Source organism: Acomys russatus, chromosome 27 (assembly GCF_903995435.1).
Source record: "Acomys russatus chromosome 27, mAcoRus1.1, whole genome shotgun sequence".
NCBI lineage: Eukaryota > Metazoa > Chordata > Mammalia > Rodentia > Muridae > Acomys > Acomys russatus.
The window spans coordinates 55810449-55834913 of NC_067163.1; the positions used below are offsets into that span (position 1 = coordinate 55810449).

The following is a 24465-nucleotide window of genomic DNA, read 5'->3' on the forward strand; positions in this document are numbered from 1 at the left end:
AAACAAAATAAAAATGATAAAAAGGCTGAACAGACTTTTGACAATTGTCAGATTATTTATTTAATCCAGAGTAAATAATCTTGTGTAACTGGAATTTAAGTGTGCTGACTACACATCTTACCAAATACTTTATAGTCAGAGACTCCCTTTAGTATGAATCCTTTCATGAATTTAAAGACTACTGTGACACGAAAAGGCTTTACCATATTATTTGCATTCATAAGGTTTCTCTCCAGTATGAACTCCTTCATGCCTTTGAAGGTGACTGTGAAGCCCAAAGGTTTTACCGTAGTGATTACATTCATGGGGTTTTTCTCCTGTATGTGTTTTTTCATGTTGTTGGAGATTGTTGGTACATGGGAAGGCTTTGCCACACTAATTACACTCATAGGGCTTCCGTCCAGAATGAATTCTCTCATGCCTCTGAAGATGACACTGTTGTGAAAAGGCTTTACCACATTGACTACATTCATAGGGCTTCTGTCCAGAATGAATTCTCTCATGCCTTTGAAGATTACTGGTGCATGTAAAGGCTTTACCACATTGACTACATTCATATGGTTTCTCTCCAGTGTGTGCTCTTCTATGTATTTGGAGATTGCTCTGTTGTGAAAAGGCTTTATCACATTCATTACATCCATAGGGTTTCTCTCCAGTATGAATTCTTTCATGTTTCTGAAGAGTACACTGATATGCAAAGGTTTTGCCACATTCGCTACATTCATAGAGCTTCTTTCCAGTGTGTGCTCTTTTATGTATCTGGAGATTGCTCTGTTGTGAAAAGACTTTACAACACTGATTACATTCATAGGGTTTCTCTCCAGTATGTGTTCTTTTATGTTGGTGGAGATTGCTGTTACATGCAAAGGTTTTACCACACTGATTACACTCATAGTGTTTCTCTCCAGTATGGATTCTTTCATGCCTTTGAAGAGTACTGTGACGTGCAAAGGCTTTACCACACTGACCACATTCATAAGGTTTCTCTCCAGTGTGAATTCTTTCATGCCTTTGAAGAGTACAGGGAACTGCAAAGGTTTTACCACATTGATAACATGTATAGGGTTTCTCTCCGGTATGTGTTCTTTTATGAATTTGGAGACTGCTCTGTTGTGAAAAGGCTTTACCACACTGATTACATTCATAGGGTTTCTGTCCAGTATGAATTTTTTCATGCCTTTGAAGAATACTGTGACATATAAAGCCTTTACCACAATGACTACATTCATAGGGTTTCTCTCCAGTATGTGTTTTTTTATGTTGTTGCAGATTGCTGTAACATGCAAAGGCTTTACCACATTGATGGCATTCATAGGGTTTCTCTCCAGTGTGAATTCTTACATGCCTTTGAAGAGAACAGAGAAGCGCAAAAGTTTTACCACACTGATAACATTCATACGGTTTCTCTCCAGTGTGAGTTCTTTTATGAATTTGGAGATTACCCTGTTGTGAAAAGGCTTTACCACATTGATTACATTCATAGGGTTTCTCTCCAATATGTGTTTTTTTATGTTGCTGGAGATTGCTATGACGTGCAAAGGCTTTACCACATTGACTACATTCATAAGGTTTCTCTCCAGTGTGTGTTCTTTTATGAATTTGGAGATTGCTCTGTTGTGCAAAGGCTTTCCCACACTGATTGCATTCATAGGGTTTCTCTCCAGTATGAATTCCTTCATGCTTTTGAAGAGTGCTGTGATGTGCAAAGGCTTTACCACACTGACCACATTCATAGGGGTTCTCTCCAGCATGCGTTCTTTTATGCTGTTGGAGATTACTGTGGCACGCAAAGGCTTTACCACACTGATTACATTCAAAGGGTTTCTCCCCAGCATGTGTTCTTTTATGTATCTGGAGATGACTCTGTTGTGCAAAGGCTCTACCACATTCGTTATATTTGTCTGGTTTCTCTGCAGTATGAATTCCTTCATGCCTTTGAAGATGGCTGGTACGTGCAAAGGCTTTACGACACTGAGTATATTCACAGAGTTTCTCTCCGGTATGAGTTCTTTCATGCCTGCAAAGATAAAGGGCGAGTGTAAACATTTTACCACACTGATTACACTGATGAATCTTTTTATCTGTATGACTTAATTTTACAATTTGGTCTAATTGTAGAAAGGAATCAGATCTTAAGGTTTGTCACATTGTTTAATTCACAGAGTACCTCCTCATTACTGGTTTTTTCTGTATTTGAGGATATCTATGAAGGCTAGAGCACTGAGTACAGAGTTCACATCCCTTTGCCATGTAGGTTTTTTACATCTTTGAAGAGAACTGGGAGAACTCAGGGCTTTATCACAGTGATTGTACTCATCACGTGTTCCTGTAATATGACTCACACTGCATTTGCCAAGTGAACCAGGACAAATAGAAGAATTTCTGTACTCCTCCTAATCACAGGGCTTTTCTGAAAAGTGAGTTTTTTAATGTAGTCCCAATGAAGTTGGAAATACAATTAATTGGAAGTTTTTATATCACATTCACAAAGTTTACTCAAAGCGGGGACTGCCACACTTCTTCTCATTGCTCTGGGAGAGAGAGAAGCACATTGCTCCTCAAATGCCCTGTATCTAATGCAATATATATATTCATATACATATATAAATAACCAAAATAAAAGAATAACAAGTGAAGTTTCCATACTGAATTCATACACTTTAACTTTTTGCCCATCATAGAAATGAAAAAAAGGAATACATTTTCTCAAAAACCTTCTTGACTCTCTTCAACTGCCCCCACACTAAACTCTGACAAGCCACTATGAGCATATGAGCAACAAAAGTTTACCTACGGACTATTTGTTATGAGACAGCTTGCGGCATATACTCATCACCTAATCTATGTATATGTCTTTTCTGATCCTTGAGTGGTACCAAACTAAATGGATTGGCACTTCTACAAAGTAGCTGAGGTGACAGCTGTTAAGACATTGCTTTCTACAAGGGATGGGATAACAATTGAGATGTACCATGAATAAATTAATAAAGTATGTTTTTAAAAAGACATTGCTTTCTGGTCTTGTTTCTTAGAGGAATGCTTTGCCAACATGGATCAGCTACCTGACATTGAGGTTCATGGTATTATGAGAATTTACTAACCATCAGTGTATTTAATTACACACTTAATTGCATGGTTGCTTTTCCTTAAAACTCCCAGGACACATTAAGTGTTTGTATCAGCTTGTACATGAAACTCACCTTCCATGTATTCTAGAATTTTGACAATGTTCTTCAACATTGTGGTCTCCTCTTTTGAAACCTAAAATATATTGCCAGAAAATTAATGTTATTGATAATTACACAAAATTTAAGTCACTATCCTCAATGAACCTTACAACTGTGCCTGATTTATTTACCACATTCTGCATCCTTCCCGATCAAAATTACAGAAGAGCATTAATAACCAAAAAAAAAAAAAAAAAAAAAAAAAAAAAAAAAAACTTTCCCCATATTTTAAAAAGTGGGGAAAAAAAATCCAGTCTTACCTATAGCTGTGAGGTTCCTGTAGGTCTCCAGCATCACATCTTTGTAGAGACTCTTCTGAGAAGGATCCAGCAAAGCCCACTCTTCCAGAGTGAAGTTTATGTGCACATCGTCATAGGTCATTACATCCTAAAATATCCCATAGATGTGGACAACAGAAAGCACAATACTGACAACGTTGTAAATGAATACTTCTTTGACAATGAAGTTATATAATTCTGATGCTTTTCATACTTATTCCATGACAGGCGAGTTCCAATGTAATGACCAAGTCATTTTAGAAAGAAACTGAAAAGGAGGGGGTTCACCCCTGTCATTTCTGGGCCCTTTGAATACTGTTGCAAGAGAAATGCCCATTAACAGATATATAGTCATACACAGAAGAAACAAACAAACAAACAAAAACAGATCAACCATAGTTAAGTACACATCAAAGAAACTATATAAACAATTACAAACTCCAAACAAACAAACAAACAAAAAGCATAAGCAGGCATGGTATACTGGTGCATGCCTTTAGCCCTAGCACTCAGGAGGCAGATGAATCTCATTAAGTTGGAGCCCAGCCTGGCCTATGGAAGACTTCCAGGACAGCCTGAGGTATATGTTATGACCCTGTCCTCACCTCCAACACACACACACACACACACACACACACACACACACACACACACACAACCCAACCAACCCAATCAACCAAACAAACAAAAAGACAAAACTCTGAAGGTCTCACTGCAGCCCTTCCAGCTCTGCATTTATCTCCCAGAAATGTGAATTGTCACAGTTTAAACTGTAAGATTAATAAGATCGCTAAAACAGCTGGAGATGGACAGGTGAAAATGTAAGCAATCTATATGTAGATCATTAAAAAAAAAAAAAAAACAGCCAGGCCAGAGGTGATGGCTCAGGAATAAAGAGCACTTGCTGGTCTTCTAGAGGAGACAAGGCCAATTGCCAGTGCTTATATGAGGGCACACAGCTCTCAATACCTCCAAGTTCAGCGGTTCTGAGGCCATCTTCTGACTATTCTGAGCACCAGACACACAACCTTGGTGAACATCCATGCATACAGGCAATAGTTTCATATTCACTAAAAAGTCAAGACATATAAAAGGTTAGAAGAATGTCATACACCTTCACGCCAATGACGGATGAGGCTCAGACTGTACTGATGTCATAAAATAGGTGTCACCTTGGGAGACAGAATGACACCCCTGCCAAAGCTCAAAATTCAAGATGCAGCTGAAGTTCAACACAACAGCAAATGCTTGACACCTACCAAAAAAAACCTACACTCTAAGCCCATCAGCCAATAATGCAAAAATAAAAAAGCCAGACATGTTGGATCACACCTCTAATCCCAACACTTGGGAGGCACAATCCGACAGATCGAGGCCCACTGAGTCACAAGAGGCTAGTTTTAAGACAGCCAAAGCTACACAGAGAAAACTTGCCTTCTAAAACAAAACCAAAAATAACCACAACAAGATAGAGATCAGGCTAGCAAATGGGCGGGCAGCGACAAGCGAGCGCTTCTACTGTATCCCACGCTACTTAGCAACAGAGTCTATAACGGTGCTGAGGGCGTGGCAGCACAAAAGGAAAGCTGGCTGATCAGTTTCAGCCACAGGAAAGCACACGTGGGGTGAGGCTAGAGACACTCAAATCCTGTCCCCAGTGAGGAACTTCCAGTAAGGCTCTGCCTACTAAAGACCCCATAAGCACTCCAAAGAAAGCCACCAATGAGAGGCAAGTGTTCAAATCATAATTCTATCTGGGAGGATTTTTACTCAATCTACAATTTCCGGCCCAGGTCACTATAGGCTTCTTCTGGTCATCTCTAGATGAAAATATGTTTAACTTCAAAGATCCTCACTGTCGATAACAACCAAACGCTTTTCAAATGTCCAAATTCCCTTACAACACTCAAAGCAAACTCCTGACCGTGACATCTTTTAAAACCAGAAAACAAATTACATCGTTCCAGCATGTGACGGCACAGAATATACATTCCCACTGGAAAAGAGAGGAGAGGGGGCGTGGTGAGGTAAGATTAGACCAAGCCACGTCTGAAACCCAGCAGGGCAAACCCCAAATCCTGCAGCTGTCTCAGACACATGGGGCTTCCGTTTCCAGGGGCTTAGGTGGCTCTATCCCTGCAACTCTCCGCACTTGTGGTTTCAAGAGGCAAAGCTGCCTTCATCCTCACAGCTTCCTGGGATGGACTGCTCCGGTCTCCTCACTGAACCCCTGATTCCGCAACAGTGTGGACCTCAAACCACAGGGGAAAGTTCATGACCTGTAAAATGTGTTATCTTTCTTGTTTCCGGAGCAGCACAAAGGGGATCTTGCCAAGTTTGGCTTCCAGATTGGGGTAGACCCCGCCACACTCAGACCACAGTGGCAGGTTCTGCCTGAAGCTGCTGCCTGGGACTAGAAATCACTCAGCCTGTCCCTTCCGTAAACCGAAGGCTCAGCTGGATGGAGTCTAACCATTAGGGCACCCTCCCGAGCTTCCACTGCTCTGCCGAGCACGGGGCGTCTCTGAAGGGCGCCACTTTCCTTGACCCCTGCCTTTGTCTTAGCACTTGGCTGCCACCTGAAACTACCTGGTGCTGTTTTTCTCCACAAACCACAAACCCCAGTCTTTTTTTTTTTTTTTTTTTTTTTTTTAATCATTATGGGGGCAGACCAGCATGAGTCATCTAAGAAATCAGCCCATTATTTTTTAATTCCACCTTACTCAATTGCACGGGGCATGGGCAGAATAAGAAAGAGTGTTGGATCTAAAATGACACATAGAAGACCTGTAGCTTTATTTCTCATGGAGTCTGCTTCCCGCTGAAATCCTGACCTCAACCGCCACTGTCTGCATTACTCCAAACCCTCCCGTCTTCCAGGCCCCACCAGAACAGCAGATTAGGCTCTATGTACAGACTTCAATGATGTCTGCCATCTAAAGTCCTGCTGTCTCCCACTTCCTCCCCCCCGCCCGCCCCCATTCCTCCCCATGACAATATTCCCAGGTTTTTCTCAGCAGCAAAATCTCTTCTAGGATACGGTTTTTCTTCTACCTTCGCTTCTCCGTTGCCGATTAAATCCTCTACCCCAAAGCGACTTAGGTAATGAATGGGTTTCTTTGGCTGATGCTGCCAGATCATAATCCACCAGCCGGGGAGCTTAGGATATAAATGCAAGCTAGGAACTGAAGGCAAAACCCATAGGGGAAACATCATGTCCTGGTCGTCTCTCATGCTTGGTCACTGCCGCTCAGCTAGCACCGTTAATGCAGCCTCGGTGGAAGTGCCTTCCCACATCACCCAACAATTAACACCATGTCTAAAGACATAGCAAACAGCTATTCCTACCTGGATATGACATCAGCGGATGCTCCCTGAGATGGCTCTAGGCTATGTCATATTGACAGCTGACGCTAACTAGGACACATAGACCATAACATAAATGAAAAAAAAGTTTTAAAAATCCAAAACCAATATATTAATCATATCAATCACTTAAGTAGCAAACACCCAAATGACAGCACCAACTGGGAACCACAGATATGCTATGAAATAAAAAGAATGGAGTCTTAAAGATCAAAACCTAAAACTGTTTCTACCCAGAGCCCCCAAACAAATGAAAACTCAAGGAACTCATAACATAATATAGTAAATTTTCAGAACACAAACACAGGTGAAGGTCCATTATTTTCCAGAGAAACAACAGTATAACTAGATGTGCAATTAGTAATATTACACCACATAGATGACTGCACTGATACACACACTGACACAAAGACATACCAACAAATACAACGCCGTCCCTTAAGCAAGAACCACAAGATCCTAATAAAAATCATAAAGAAACACAGCGGTGGGGCTGGAGAGATGGCGCAGCGGTTAAGAACACTGACTGGGGGGATCCAAGATGGCGGCGAGTAGTGTGGACCGTGTTTGGAGGCTCCAGTGAACAATTCAGGGAATTGCACAGATTTCTGAGCCAGGAACACCGGGGTCCCCACACCACGGCAGCAGGAGTGCTCCACAGTTCGGAGGGACCAGGGTGCAGAGGACCTGCGTGCCCCCGCACATGGGAGGAGTGTGGATTTTCTCGGATCGGAGCAGCAACGGCAGAGGCAGCAGCAACAGTGGCACCAGCGTCAGCAGCAGCGGTGGCTGAGGTTTGCAGCTCAGAGCCTTCCGGTGGAGGCGACTGGTGTGGTGGCCGGTGGGAGTTGCTGCGGGAGAGGGGACTCTGGGCAGGATTTGGGTCGCATGGTGCCTTGGGACCCAGACTGGACTCAGCGGACAGTTCGGCCCCAGAGTCCCGGGTACAGCTCAGTGCGCAGTGCCATGGAGACACTGTCTCAGTTCAGCAAGCAATTCTGCCCGGGGCATTGACTCAGCACACCCACAGCTCCCCTGCTGTGGCGCAGGCTGGGCTGAGCACTCAGTTCCACCCTAGGCACCACCTCAGCTCAGCGGCAGCTCCCTTGTGGTGACGCAGTCTGGGCAGAGCGCTTGGTTCCACCAGCGGCGCTGGCTCAGCGCAGCCTCAGTTCTCCTGCTATGATGCAGGCTGGGCGAAGCGCTCAGTTCCACTGGCTCTAAGACTCTGGTTGGACACAGTGTGCAGTTTGAATCCAGAATTCCTGGCTGAGCTTGGCGGACAGTTCGGGCCCTGAGTCAATAACTGACCACAGCACGCACTTTGGGCCAAAAGTCCCTAGCTGAGCTTGGTGCGCAGTCCCAGCCCAAAAATTCTGGCTGGACCCTGTGTGCATTCTGGGCCCAGAATCCCTAGGTGAGCTCGGCAGACGGTTCAGGCCCTGAGAACCTAGCTGAGTTTGGCCCGTGGTTCGGGCCCAGTGTTCCTGGCTGGACTTGGCAGGGGACACAGAAGGCTGTGGATACCTTGGCCTGACCCAACGCTCATTCAGAGACCCAGAACGATTGCAGGACCCACAGCACAGGGGAGCTGAGGATCACTGGCTGTGAGAGTCCAAAACAACAGGGTTAACTTCCTAACATCCACACCAGTGAAGCATTAGAGCTTCCAGCCTAGAGAAATTGTGAGAAAACAAGTGAATCTATCATCAGACTCCCTCCATCCAACTCTGGAAGCTACCCAACAAAAACAAAGACGGCAAGATGTCTAAAGGACAGCGAAAAAGCATATGCAAAAAACCCCAAAACAACATGGCGTCTCCAGTTTCCAGCTATCCTAAAGAAAACAACCCAGAGAACTTAAATACAATGGAAATACAAGAAAATGACCTCAAATCCTTAGTCATGAGGATGATAATGGAGGAAACAAATAAAATTCGTAATCAAATGCAGGAAGACGCAGCCAAACACGTGAGAGACATAAAAGAAGCACATAGAGTGGAACTGGAAAATTTGCAGGAAAATGCAAACAACCAGATGAAAGAAATAAATAAAACAGTTCAAGCTCTGAAGACCTATAAAGAGGCAATGGAAGAAACTCAGGAATATACAAAAAACAGATGAAAGTACTCAAAAAATCAGTTCAAGATCTGAAAATGAAAATGGATTCAATGATAAACACACAGACAGAAGAAAAACGAGAACATGAGACCTCAGAGAAGAAGGCAAGCAACACAGAGGTGAGCTTTTCTAACAGAATCCAAGAGATGGAAGAACGAATCTCAGGTCTAGAAGATACAATCACAGATCTTGAAGCAACCATTAAAGAAAATGCCAAATCTGGAAAACTCCTGACACAAAACATCCAAGAAATTAAGGACACCATGAAAAGAAGAAATCTGAGGATAATAGGCATTGAAGAAAGAGAAGATATCAGACTCCAAGGCCCAGAAACTATTCTCAACAAAATCATAGAAGAAAATTTCCCCAATCTAAAGAAAGAGATGCCTATAAACATACAAGAGGCCTACAGAACACCAAATAGAATTGACCAGAAAAGAAAAACTGCCTGCCACATAATAATCAAAACACAAAACATACAGAACAAAGAAAAAATATTAAAAGCTGCAAGGGAAAAGGGCCAAATAACATTTAATGGCAAACCTATCAGAATTACACCCGACTTCTCAGCAGAGACCATAAAAGCCAGAAGGGCCTGGACAGAGATCCTGCAAACCCTAAGAGACCACAGATGCCAGGCCAGACTACTTTACCCAGCAAAACTATCAATAACCATTGATGGAGAAAACAAAATATTCCATGACAAAAACAAATTCAAACAGTACCTATCCACAAATCCAGCTTTACAGAAGATACTAGAAGGAAAACTCCATCCCAAAGGGTCAAGCTACAACCAAAACTACTCAGGAAATAGATAACTATCCCACGGCAAAAACACAACTATACAAACACTCGACTGGAAACAACATCAAAATTAAGACTCTTAACAGTCACTGGTCATTAATATCTCTCAACATCAATGGTCTCAATTCTCCAATAAAAAGACACAGACGAACTGAATGGGTGTATAAACAAGATCCAACATTCTTCTGCATTCAAGAAACACATCTCACCCATAATGATAGGCATTACCTCAGGGTAAAAGGTTGGAAAAAAATATTCCAAGCAAATGGTCACAAGAAGCAAGCAGGCGTAGCCATTTTAGGATCGAACAAAATAGAATTTCAACCAAAATTAATCAAAAGGGATGAGGAAGGACACTTCATACTCATCAAAGGTAAAGTCAACCAAGATGACATCACAATTCTGAACATCTATGCTCCCAATACAAGGGCACCCACATTTGTAAAAGATCTGCTAAAAAAGCTTAAACCACACATTGATCCCCACACAATAATAGTGGGAGACTTCAACACCCCACTCTCACTGAAGGATAAGTCATTGAAACAGAAACTAAGCCGAGAAATAACATCATTAACCAATGCCATGGGTCAAATGGATCTAACAGATATCTATAGAACCTTTCACCCAAAAAAGAAAGAATATACCTTCTTCTCTGCACCCCATGGAACCTTCTCCAAAATCGATCACATTGTAGGTCACAAAGCAAGCCTCAATAGATACAAGAGGATTGAAATAATACCTTGTATCCTATCAGATCACCATGCTCTTAGGCTGCAATTCAACAACAACAGAAAGAACAAAAAGCCTACACGTACGTGGAAACTAAACAACTCTCTGCTAAATGACACCTGGGTCGGGGAAGAAATAAAGAAAGAAATCAAGGAGTTTCTGAAATTCAATGAAAATGAAGGAACAACATACCCAAATTTGTGGGATACATTGAAAGCAGTGCTAAGAGGAAAATTCATAGCACTAAGTGCCTTTAAAAAGAAATTGGAAACATTGCACATAAACATCTTAATGACACAACTGGAAGCCCTAGGAAAAAAAGAAGCAGACACACCCAAGAGTAGTAGACGTCTGGAAATAATCAAACTCAGGGCTGAAATTAACAAATTAGAAACTAAGAAAACAGTCCAAAGAATCAAGAAAACCAAGAGCTGGTTCTTTGAGAAAATCAACAAGATAGACAGACTGTTAGCCAAACTAACTAAAAGGCAGAGAGACAGTATTGAAATCAACAAAATCAGAAATGAAAAGGGAGACATAACAACAGACACTGAAGAAATACAAAGAATCATAAGATCCTACTTTGAAGGCATGTATGCCACAAAATTTGAAAATCTAAGGGAAATGGACGTTTTTCTTGATCAATTTCACTTGCCAAAGTTGAGTGAAGAACAGATAAACAAGCTAAATAGTCCCATTTCCCCTACAGAATAGAAGCAATCATTGATAGTCTCCCAACCAAATAAAGCCCAGGGCCAGATGGTTTCAGTGCAGAATTCTACCAGACCTTCAAGGGCGAGCTAATACTGATACTCTTCAAGCTACTCCAAAAGATAGAAATGGATGGAAAATTACCAAATTCATTCTATGAGGCCATAGTCTCATTGATACCTAAACCTCACAAAGACTCAACAAAGAAAGAGAATTTCAGACCAATTTCTCTTATGAACATCGATGCAAAAATACTAAATAAAATATTTGCAAAACGAATACAAGAACACATCAAAGATATCATTCATCATGACCAAGTAGGCTTCATTCCAGGCATGCAGGGATGGTTTAATATACGGAAATCCATCAATGTAATCCACCATATAAACAAACTGAAAATAAAAAACCACATGATCATCTCTTAGAATGCAGAGAAAGCATTTGATAAAATTCAACACCCATTCATGTTTAAAGTTTTAGAGAGATCGGGGATACAAGGCACTTTCCTCAATGTAATTCTGACTATATACAGCAAGCCAATAGCCAAAATCAAAGTAAATGGTGAGATACTCAAGGAAATTCCTCTAAAATCAGGAACAAGGCAAGGCTGCCCACTCTCTCTATATCTCTTCAATATAGTACTCGAAGTTCTAGCCAGAGCAATAAGACAACAAAAGGAGATCAAGGGTATCCAAATGGGAAAGGAGGAAGTCAAATTATCCCTATTTGCAGATGATATGATAGTGTACATAAGTGACTCTCAAAATTCCACCAGAGAACTCCTACAGTTGATAAACACCTTCAGCAAATTAGCTGGATATAAAATCAACTCAAAAAAAGTCTGTAGCCTTCCTATACACAAATGACAAGCTTGCAGAGGAAGAAATTAGGAAAACCACACCCTTCACATTAGCCACAAGCAATATAAAATATCTAGGAGTTACTCTAACTAAGCAAGTGAAGGACTTGTTTGAAACAAATTTCAAAACTCTGAAGAAAGAGATTGAAGAAGACCTGAGAAGATGGAATGATCTTCCTTGCTCATGGATTGGGAGAATTAACATAGTAAAAATGGCCATCCTACCAAAAGCAATCTACAGATTCAATGCAATCCCTATCAAACTACTTACACAATTTTTTAAAGACATTGAAAGTTCAATTCTGAACTTCATATGGAAAAACAAAAAACCCAGAATAGCTAAAACAATCGTGTACAATAAAAGGTGCTCCGGAGGAATCTCCATACCTGATCTCAAACTGTACTATAAAGCAATCGTAATTAAAACAGTATGGTACTGGCACAGCAACAGGCTGGTTGATCAGTGGAATCGAATCGAAGACCCAGATATGAATCCACACACAAATGGTCACTTGATTTTTGACAAAGAAGCCGAATCCATTCAATGGAAAAAGGATAGCATCTTCAACAAATGGTGCTGGTCTAACTGGAGGTCTATGTGTAAAAAAATGCAACTGGACCCATATTTGTCACCTTGCACAAAACTCAAATCCAAGTGGATTAAAGACCTCAACATAAAACCAGAGACATTAAGTCACTTAGAAGAAAAAGTGGGGAAGAGCCTGGAACATATTGGCACAGGAGACAACTTCCTGAACAGAACACCAACGGCCCAGGCCTTAATGTCAACAATTAATAAATGGGACCTCATGAGGCCGAGAAGCTTCTGTAAGGCAGGAGACACTGTCAAAAGAACAAAGCGACAGCCTACAGACTGGGAAAAGATTTTCACCAACCCTACATCTGACAAAGGTCTAATATCCAAAATATATAAAGAACTCAAGAAATTAAACACCACCAAACCAAAGAACCCAATTGCGAAATGGGGCTTGGAACTAAACAGAGAATTCTCAACAAAGGAATATCAAATGGCTGAGAAACACTTAAAGAAATGCTCAACCTCCTTAGTCATCAGAGAAATGCAAATCAAAACAACTCTGAGATTCCATCTTACACCCATCAGAATGGCTAAGATCAAAAACTCAAGCGACACCACATGCTGGCGAGGATGTGGGGAGAGAGGAACACTCCTTCATTGCTGGTGGGAATGCAAACTAGTACAGCCACTTTGGAAATCTATCTGGTGCTATCTCAGAAAAATGCGAATAGGGCTTCCTCAAGACCCAGCTATTCCACTCCTTGGAATATACCTAGAAGACACTCCAGCACACAACAAGAAAATTTGCTCAACCATGTTCATAGCAGCCTTATTCATAATAGCCAGAACATGGAAACAGCCTAAGTGTCCATCAGTAGAAGAATGGATAAAGAAACTGTGGTACATATACACTATGGAATACTACTCAGCTATTAAAAACAAGCAATTCCCTAAATTTGTGGATAAATGGATTGAGCTAGAAATGATCATAATGAGTGAGTTAACCCACAAGCAGAAAGAATCAAATGGTATATACTCACTTATATCTGCATACTAGCCCAAGGGGCATGTCCCACGAAAGCCTTCACTTACCAGGAAACTGGGACAGAGGGGAGGACATCCTATTGGGACTCTAGATGAGAGAAGCATGGGAGAATAGCAAAGTAGAAGGATCCAGAGGGTCCTAGAAACCTACAAGTAGAACATTATGATAGGCAGATTTGGGCCCAGGGGTCTCACTCAAACTAAGGCACCAGCCAAGGACAATATAGGCGGTAAACTTTAAGCCCCTACCCAGATCTAGCCAATGGTCAGAACATTCTCCACAGTTGAGTGGAGAGTGGGATATGACTTTCTCACGTACTCTGGTGCCTCACATTTGACCATGTCCCCTGGAGGGGGAGACCTGGTGGCACTCAGAGGAAGGACAGCAGGTTACCAAGAAGAGACTTGATACCCTATGAGCATATACAGGGGGAGGAAGTCCCCCTCAGGAACAGTCATAGGGGAGGGGAATAATGGGAAAATGGGAGGGAGGGAAGAATGAGAGGATACAAGGGATGGGATAACCATTGAGATGTAACAAGAATAAATTAATAAAAAAAAAAAATTAAAAAAAAAAAAGAACACTGACTGCTCTTTCAGAGGTCCTAAGTTCAATTCCCAGCAACCACATGGTGGCTCACAACCATCTATAATGTGATCTCGTGCCCTCTTCTGGTGTGTAGGCATACATGCAGGCAGAACACTGTATATATAATAAATAAATAAATCTTTGGGAAAAAAATAGAGCGGTTATGCTGTGTACACGTTCTCTCCATTGCCAACAGTAGAAGATGGGACGGGTGAGGAGAGATGGTCCACCAAAATTGGAAAAGACTGGCTTGGAGTGTTCTGATGTTTTAACACTGGGAAAACAGTCTGACTATTTCTCTTGTGATTAAAAAAAAAAAATCGGGTTTTTAAACAAACAGTGTATGATCTGTATTGTACACCTAAAGCAGCCTGTTTTGTTCCAATTGCTTTAGAAGTCATAAGCTCTACAAAAGCAAGTTTATCTACATTTTCAAGTGGTGAAACCAAGCATCCTGTAGGCACTGTGTGACAAAGTTCCAGTGCTCAGACAATCTGGACTGACCCTTCACTGCCCTCGGTGAAAATACGCTACGTAACTTTTGCTTGTGTTTCTCACATGTTTAATATTTCAATTCCGGGCTGGAGAGATGGCTCAGTGGTTAAGAGCCCTGTCTGCTCTTCCAAAGGTCCTGAGTTCAATTCCCAGCAACCACATGGCGGCTCACAACAACCTATACTGAGATCTGGTGCCCTCTTGTGGCGTGCAAGCTAACATGCAGACAGAACACTGTATAAATAATAAATAAGTAAATCTTTTTAAAAATATATTTCAATTTCTTCCTGTTAAGGGCCCCTCACTGAAGGCTAGGGCTGGGATAATGTAAAAATTCTTATAAAAGCAGGTGTTAATAAAAATAAAACTAATGGTAGTTTCCTGGGACAATCAGCTATGCAAAACAAAAAAGCAAAACCTGAGCCTTCCATAAAAGCTATAACTTAAGTAGTCTGCTTAGTAAGCATGAGACACAGAACTTGAGAAAAACCCATTAAAGAAGGCAAGCCCAGGGAAAGTCTAAAGGCTGCCAAACCATAACTACATCATTACTCTTTCCATGTATGTCCAGCCTCAGAATGATGGAACTCGTCTGACAGGAAAAGACTTTGACTATACAATTCATGACACGCTCTGCCTTCCAGGGTGAGGAACCCGGAAGCTCCTCGACCCTAACATGGCTGAAATACAGACAGGGATCGCACTGGAATGAAGATTTATGACAAAGACACAGAGAACCATTTTGGCGCAGTGAACTGCCATACTTCCTGAGCAGGCTTATCAGAGCAGGACTTTTTCTGGATATTATGTAAAATAAAGAAACTGTCCTTATTTAAGAAACATTTGCTTGTTAACCAAGGGGCTACACAATACTTAAAGGTCAAAGCAAAGGATATAGCAGTTTGTGTCAAATATAAAAACAAATAGAGGAGAAAAGGGGAAAATTAAACAAAGGACTGAGGGCCGGGGCTTCCGTAGAAAGATTAAATATTCAGGATAATAAAACAACACAGGATAAGCTTCATAGAATAGGCAGTAGGAAATAACTTTTGACCTGTTAACTTAGCGATCCTGTCTGACATTCCTAGCAAGGCTTTATGATAAGGATTTTAAGGAAAAAGACAGTGAGTTAGAAGAAAACTGATTTATGATTTTTTTTTTTTTTTTTTTAGTTCTCATTAAATTTGCTGTTTTTTCACTTTGTTTTATTCTGCTTGGGCAGTCAAGGGAGATTTTTAGAAAACACGTATCCTGCAACGATTTGTAATCAATGGCTTAAGTTTTTGAGAAAGTTGATTTTGTGTGTAAATTAAGCCTGTGAGAGGCACAGGTTGTCAGAGTAGGTCAAGCCATACCAAGATGTGGCTCCTCTCTGTCCCTGTGTCTGACTCCTCCCTCGCACTTCTGGCCCTGCCCCACACCCAAAGCCAGACTCTGAAACCATGGGTATGGTGCTGTGTAAGACAGAATGCCTCCCACGTGTATAAAGGTGACACACCCGAGAAGGCGTCAGACCCCTGGATCTGTAACAGCAGGTAGTTCTGAGCTCCCCGATTTCAGCATTGAGGTCAGAGCTCAGGTAACCCCAAAAAGAACAAGTACTGAGCAGCTTGCCCAGCCCCCATAGTATTTTTCATTCAATAAGCTAAATGTCTTTCATAAATTAACAATAACAAACTTAAACAAATAAAGAAGTAAATAAGTGAAACTTGGGAACATTTTATTAATATCATCATTAAGATGATGGGTAGCATCAATTTACAGCATAAATGTGATATAATCCAGAGAAATTTCCCAGCACCTTATTACAGGAAAGATGATTATAAAGCCACATGCAAAGCAGAAAACATAATGCTCAATAGGATTATAAAGAAGGAGACGTTGATCCAATGTCACTTCTATAGTTACTAGAGTTACAACAATCGAGAATGTGTGCAACATTTGTGAAAGAATCGAGGGATGGAGAGAAAAAGCCATGAGTAAAAGCACAAAATAGTCGATTTTTAATGAAAAGACCTGAGGAAACTCAGACAGAAAAAATATGATCTTGACCAATACTACCCAACTTCTGGTGATTCTGTGTCTATAGAAACTGAGCAGAGGTTAGCCAGCGGCCTGCAGACCTCCTCCACTGAGGGACTTGGGTCTCTCAGACAGACAACCCACATGTTGTTGTTAATTTATTAGTAAGCCCTAATAATGTTTATTATCGGGCCTACACTTATTATTACAGCAGTACTTTCTAACCCACTAGCAATCAATCAAAACACAGACACTTGTTATGTTTTAAAATAGCCTTAGTTAACCTGGGGCAGGCAGATATTAATGCCCTAAACTACTTCCCATAGTGGGGCAGGTATTCCATCCCATGCCATCTGCTTCTAATAACTTCTATCAAGCTACTTCCCATCCATAACCCCAAATACTTACTAATGTTCTTTTCTGGGCCAAGTTTCTATCCACACCGGCCATGTGTTCTCCTCCATCTAACCCATGATGAAGCGACCATCTTCCCCTCTCTTCCGGTTTCTCTCTTCCCAAGATTCTCTCTGTCTCCCCAAGCCCAGGAACCTTAGCCACACCTATCCCATTTGCCCAGCCCAGGTGTGATGGCATTTTATTAATTAGCACCAAAATACATCAGACCATCCCCCAACAACAAAAAGCCTACAAAACTCATGGAAACTGAACAACTCTATTCTCAATCAATTCTGGGTCAAGACTGAAATAAAGAAATTAAAGACTTCAAGCCGGGCGTGGTGGCGCACGCCTTTAATCCCAGCACTCGGGAGGCAGAGGCAGGCGGATCACTGTGAGTTTGAGGCCAGCCGGGTCTACAAAGTGAGTCCAGGATGGCCAAGGCTACACAGAGAAATCCTGTCTCGAAAAACCAAAAAAGGAAAAAAAAAAGAAAGTAAAGACTTCATAAAATTCCATAAAAATGATTGCACAACATACACCACTCATGGGACACAATGAAAACAGTACTAAAAAGAAACTTAATTGCACTAAGTGACTACACTGAAAAAAACAAAACAAAAACAAATGGAGACATCTCATACCAGCAAATTAACAGCACACCTGAGAGGTATAGGATAAAAAGAAGCAAGTACACACAATGAGAAATAATCCAAATGAAGACTAAAATAAATGACTAGAAACAAGAAGAACATGATTATAAGGAATCAATGAAACAAGGAGTTGGTTCTTTGGGGGTGGGGGGCAGAGGGGGTGGGAGGTGGGGGGGGGGAATCAACAAGATGGACAAACTTGTATCCAAACTAGCCAAAAGACAAAGGGAGAATATACATATTAACAAATTCAGAAACGAAAAGAAGGATATAATAAAAGACACTGAGGACATCCAAAGAATAAACAGGTCATACTTTAAAAATCTGTACACCATAAAACTGAAAAAGCTAAAAGAAATTGACAGTTTTCTCAATAAATATCATTTACAAAAGTTAAATCAAGATCACAAAAAAACAATTTAAATAGATCTATAATCTGTATGAAAATAGAAGTCATTTGGATTCTCCAAATTAAAAAAAAAAAAAAAAAAGCCTACATCCAAATGGTTTTACTGCAGAATCCTACCAGACATTCAAAGAAGAACTTATACCAATACACCTCAAATATTGCCACAAAATAGGAAGGGAATGTTGCAAAACTCATTTTATGAGGCCAGAGTCACCCTGATACTCAAAGCACACAGATTCCACAAAGAAAGAGAATCATAGACCAACTTCCCTAATAAATATAGATGGAAAAAAAAATCAACAGACGAGTTTCAAGACAAATTTAAGAACACATCAAAAAGATCATCCGCCATGATCAAGTAGGCTTCATCCCAGAGATGCAGCAATGGTACAACATATGAAAAACTGTCGATGTAATCCACTAAAAGAAAAGGAAAAAATTATCAAATCATTAAATACTGAAAAAGGCTTTGACAAAATCCAACAGCCCTTCTTAATAAAAGTCTTGAACAGATTAGGGATACATAGGACATACCTAAACATAATAAAGGCAATATACAGCAAGCGTATAGGCAACAACAAACTAAATGGAGAGAAACTCAAAACAATTCCACTAAAATCAGGAACAGCCACGCTTGCCCACTCTACCCATATGTATTCAATGCAAGACTTGAAGCTCCCACTAGGGCAGTAAGTCAACTGAAGAAGATCAAGGGTAGACAAATTGGAAAGAAAGTACTCAAAGCATCATCATTGGTTGATGATATGATAATAAACATAAACAATCCCAAAAATTCTACCAGAGAATGTCTACAGTTGGTAAATACCTTCAGCAAATACAATAACAAACAGGCTGAGGAAGACAGCAGGGAAATAGCACTGTTTACAATAGCCACAACTCATTAAAAAAAAAAATCTTGGGTTACTCAAACCACGCACGTGAAAGACTAGGATGAAAGAACTTGAAGTCTTTGAAGAAAGAATTTGAAGACGTTATCAGAAGATGGACAGATCACCCACACTCACGCACGGGGAGAATTAACACAGTAAAAAGGCTACCCTACCAAAAGCAATCTAGAGATCCAATACAATTCCCATCGAAATTCCAACACAATTCTTCTCAGAACCTGAAAGGACAACACTCATTTTCATATGGAAAAGCAAAAACCCCAGGAAGGCTAAAAAACAATCCTGAATAATAATAGGACTTTTGGAGGTACCACCATCCCTTATTTCAAGCTGTACTACAGAGATATAGTAATAAAATCTCATTGTACTGGCATAAAATAGGCATGCCAATCAATGGACTCAAATCAAAGACCCACACGTAAAGCCACACGTCCATGGACATTTGATTTTTGATAAAGAAGTTAGAAAGACACAACGGGGGAAAAAAAAGTATCTTCAACAAATGGTACTAATCTAATTGAATATATACATGTAGAAAAATGCAAATAGATCACTATTTATATTCCTGCACGAAACTGAAGTCCAAGTGGTCCAAAGATCTCAACATTAGCCCAGACACACTGAACCTGATCCTTAAACACAATGACACTGGAGACAACTTCCTGAACAGAATACTGATCATGCAGGCACTAAAATCAACAATTAATAAATGGGATGGGACCTCAAGGTACTGAAAGGAAAAGGACACAGTCAATAAGACAAAATGGCGCCCTACAGAATGGGAAAAGATTTTCATCAAATCCACATCCAACAGAGGACCAATATCCAAAATATATAAAGACCTCAATAAATTAGACATCAACTAAACAATCAAAATAAAATTGGAATAGAGATATAAACAGAGAATTCTCAGTAAAGAAATCTCAATGGCCAAGAAATACATAAAGAAATGTATAACATCCTTAGCCTGCAGGGAAATGCAAATCAAAACTATTTTGAGATTCTACCTGACAGCTCTACATGACAGCTCATACTAGCAAGGAAATGGAGGAAGGAGAACACCTGTCCACTCTTGTTGGCAGAGTAAACTTTACAGCCACTATGGGAATCAACATGTGGTTCCTCAGAAAGTTGGGAATTGAGACCTCAGACCAAGAGATATCACTCTTTTGCATATGCCCAAAAGATGCTCTGTCCTACCACAAGGCCACTTGTTCAGCTATATTCAGAGTAGCTTTATTCACAATAGCCAGAAACTGGAAACTCCCTAGATGTCCCACAATGGAAGAACAGACAAAGAAAATGTAGTATAGTTAAACAAGAGTATTACTTGGCTCCTAGAAAAAAATAGGATCATGAAATTCACAGGCAAATGCATGGAACCAGAAAAAGAAATCATGCCGAGTGCTGAATCATATGAAGCTGATGGGCTGCTTGGTTTTCATGTGGGTACCCCAACGATTGGAGCTGGAACTTGGAATCTGTTTCCTGCCTTGGGATCCCTTTCCCCTAGCAGGGCCACCTTGTTTGGCCTCAGTAGAAGAGGAGGCACTTAGTCCTGATGAGATCTGATGTGTCCGGGAGAGTTGGGGCGGGGGGGGGGGGGGGGGGGGGGGGGGGGGGGGGGGGGGTGAGGCTTCCCCTTCTCCTCAGAGAAGGGGATGGAGGAATGGGGAAGTGGGTGGGAAGATGGGAAATCCAGAAACGCTGCAATTAGGATGTGACTGATACTCCACGGCTGGTTGATGTCCATGGGCTGCCTCTCCTTTCCTGAGGAGCAAGGGAAGAGCAACGAATGTGGCAGAGGGGAGGGGGAAGGGCTGGCAGGAAAAGAGGGAGGGGAAACTGTGGTCAGGATGAAAAGAAAATTAATTAATCGCCAGGTGTGGTGGCGCACGCCTTTAATCCCAGCACTCGGGAGGCAGAGGCAGGCGGATCGCTGTGAGCTCGAGGCCAGCCTGGACTACAAAGTAAGTTCAGGACAGTCAAGGCTACACAGAGAAACCCTGTCTCAAAAACAAAAACAAAGGGTCCTAGAAATCTACAAGTAGAACAATATGATAGGCAGATTTGGGCCCAGGGGTCCTGCTCAAACTAAGGCACCAGCCAAGGACAATACAGGAGGTAAACTTTAAACCCCTTCCCAGATCTAGCCAATGGTCAGAATATTCTCCACAGTTGAGTGGAGAGTGTGATACGACTTTCTCACGTACTCTGGTGCCTCACATTTGACCATGTCCCCTGGAGGGGGAGACCTGGTGGCACTCAGAGGAAGGACAGCAAGTAGCCAAGAAGAGACTTGATACCCTATGAGAATATATAGGGGGACGTAATCCCCCTCAGGAACAGTCATAGGGGAGGGGAATAATGGGAAAATGGGGGGGGGGAGGAATGGGAGGATACAAGGGATGGGATAAACATTGAGATGTAACAAGAATAAATAAATTAAAAAAAAAAAAAAAGACCAAAGTACAAATAAATGTTCTTTAGATATGATTAAAAAAAAAAAAAACAAACAAAAACAAAAACAAAAACAAAAGTCAACATCAGTACATAAAAGCACATAGAACTTAATAATGAGGAAAGGACACATACACAAACGGACCTTAAAACACGGAGTCTTTACTATATCATAGAAGCAGAGTGTCAAATGAGAGGGAGAAATCAGGGCTCTATAGCAGACATTATAGGGGAAATTGGGCATGCGCATAAAATAAATGAGATTCATAACACATGTAGTCTAACATAAATACTGAATATATAAGTAAAAACTTCCAAAAAAAATACCATCCCAGGATTATGTCTTTTTTTTGGGGGGGGGGGGGTTTCGAGACAGGGTTTCTCTGTGTAGCCTTGGCTGTCCTGGACTCACTTTGTAGACCAGGCTGGCCTCGAACTCACAGCGATCCGCCTGCCTCTGCCTCCCGATTAAAGGCGTGCACCACCACGCCCTGCTCCCAGGATTATGTCTTAAGGACAGGAGTGTGCTGTACTTCATTCCTCAGTGACAGGGTCCAGAGGGGAATGAGAAAACTAGAAGAGTAGAAGAAATAAAAGATAAAAGCTGGTGGGGGGTGGGGGGGGGTCCTCACAAGGCAGGTCTCATGCCAAGCAAGCTGGTTAAGAAGAAGAATTATTGCAAAATGTTTTAGGATGAACTTTGTTATAGTTTTAACCCCAATAAAGTTCATCAGTTTAATTGGGAAAAAAAAAAAAAGAAAGAAAGAAAGAAAGAATAAGAATTATCTCGTATACTACTTCCAGGCCAAAAAAAAAAAAAAAAAAAAAAAAAAAACCGGACAGACACAGGGCATTTCTATGAAGACAGCAGAAACAATGATACGAAGGAACAGACTCAGAAGGAGGCTAATCAAACAGTGCCGCTGCGGGGGAACACAGGGCGTCTCAGGAACACTACTGACCTAGGGCCATGGAGACCCTGGGACTGATAACCACAGCTGAAGTTGCTGGCAAGAACTGGGGTCTCAGGAACAGAGGCAACCCCTCCCCCAAAAGCCCTGGCAGCAGACCATGACCAACTCTGCCAAGCAAATTCATGGGTTTGGAGACGGAGCTCTCTCTTTTTCTATACCTCGGGGCCTTAGAGAAAGTTCCCAAGGCCCAGGTCCCAGGCCAAGCATCTCCACACATGAAGGACTAGAATGGCTTGACCAGGCCAGCCCTCACCACAACAGTGTTTTTCCTTTTCTAATACTTGTCACCTACGGTCTTCTTGCCCACTTGGCACAACTATGCTTTGCTCAAGAAGAAAACTGGACATTTACGGCACACCAGGCCTTAGTGTTGGTTGTGACCCTGTAGTGATCCATTGAGCAGCTTGTTAGACACCTGCTCTTTAATATGGAGATTGGACTAGTGATGGGTTATAAATCAGAATTGTCTCCGTTGCTATAACTTGGGGCCAAATGTCTAGCCAATCCTAGGGAATGAACATGTTTCCTAGCACCTAATCTCTAACAGGCATGGTTAGCACACTAAGCATTTTGAGGCAGCCCTCCGCTAGCTAAATTCCACTTTGTGACTCACGTTGGTAAGTTCTTTGCATCATCAATTCCAAACCTTCTACATCGCACCTTAGTAGTGGATTGCTACCCAACACATGAGATGCCATTTACCACCTCCAAGAAACAAGCTGCAAACTGACCTGACTCCTAGATGTTAAATACAGCGTGCGGACATTCGAGAGATGCTAGAGAAACTAGGACTGTCCGAGTTTGGTACCCTGCCGCCCTCTGATGCGCCAAAGGTACTGTGATGTTGACTGCAAGGTGTTTCTACACACAACCGCCTGTTCTCAATACACCGCACAGATACAACCCACAGAGTGAACTTAATAACAGACCACCACTAGGGCCAGGGAATTGCAAGGACCACAAAGGACCTCACAGGACGCCACAGCTGGCCACTGTTTGTCACTCAGCCCCAGGGAGGGCCACCACACGGGCTCTTGAGCCTCATCCGCCCACTCCTCCCCAAACACTGCCCCACCCCCCCCCCTTCCGCTCACCATATCTAGGCTTCCAAGCTCGCCCGCGGGCCCCTCACAGCTTCCTGCAGAGCGACCGAACTACTAGCAGCAGAACCAAACCTGGAGCGTGGCGCCCGGAAGAGCCCACCTCCTCTTCTGACTGTCTGTCCGTCTGGAGGGTCTGATTGGTTAGTGAGCCTGAGTGACAAGGGCACCTCCCTTAGGGTTAGAATATGCTGAAGGAACGTGACACATTGTTTCTCCGGCGTTGGTTTTAGCTCCTACCCACCCACCTCCCCCCCACCTCCCCGCACAGACTTTTCCCAGACCTGCAAGGATGTGCATTTTATTAGCACTTGGGCCTGGCATCCAAGAGCCGACCCTTCTGTCTTCCCGCACTCAGTAGGTGTTGGGTTCCGGGAGGAAGCCGAGAAAACTTGCTTCTAAGACAGAAGCTTGAAAGTGCAAACTCGATTTTCTGTGAGCTACAGATCTGAAGGGCATTCTGGAGTGGGAGCTGCAATTTAAAACCGCAAAAGGGCGGCGGGGAGCGAGTGGGGGCGGGGAGTCATCCAATCAAATTTTAATATTATGAATTAAGCGAGGGAGTATTTGCTGGACGCTGGGCCTGATCCAGGACACCTAGCCTCAAGGCCCTTAATTATTTCCCTAGATAAACCGTCCCAAAAACAAGGTCCTTTTATTCATCCACGTAGACTTTCAGTCCAGAGTTCAGTGTGATAAGAGAACAAAGAAGTGGGCCGTCTGTGATTAGTGAGGCCTTAGCAGACAATATATATATATATATATATATATATATATATTTT

The 24465-nt window shown here is 41.9% G+C and overlaps 1 protein-coding gene across 1 annotated transcript; it reads right to left on the reverse strand.

Annotated features, from left to right (window-relative positions):
• Positions 1-326: 326 nt before the first annotated feature.
• Positions 327-23805, reverse strand: LOC127210224 (zinc finger protein 431-like). The gene is made up of 4 exons (XM_051169909.1): positions 23678-23805; positions 3488-3614; positions 3201-3261; positions 327-2017 (listed from the first exon to the last, which is right to left on the reverse strand). Exons 1-4 carry the CDS (start codon positions 23678-23680, stop codon positions 376-378), a joined length of 1833 nt encoding a protein of 610 aa, XP_051025866.1. The 5' UTR covers positions 23681-23805; the 3' UTR covers positions 327-375.
• Between the last annotated feature and the right edge of the window lie 660 nt (positions 23806-24465).

Coding starts and splice junctions, on each gene's coding strand:
- LOC127210224 (XM_051169909.1), bottom strand. Junction 3,262..3,487: donor CAGGAACCTCACAGCTATAG/GTAAGACTGGAT, acceptor AATATATTTTAG/GTTTCAAAAGAGGAGACCAC. Junction 2,018..3,200: donor AATTCTAGAATACATGGAAG/GTGAGTTTCATG, acceptor TTATCTTTGCAG/GCATGAAAGAACTCATACCG.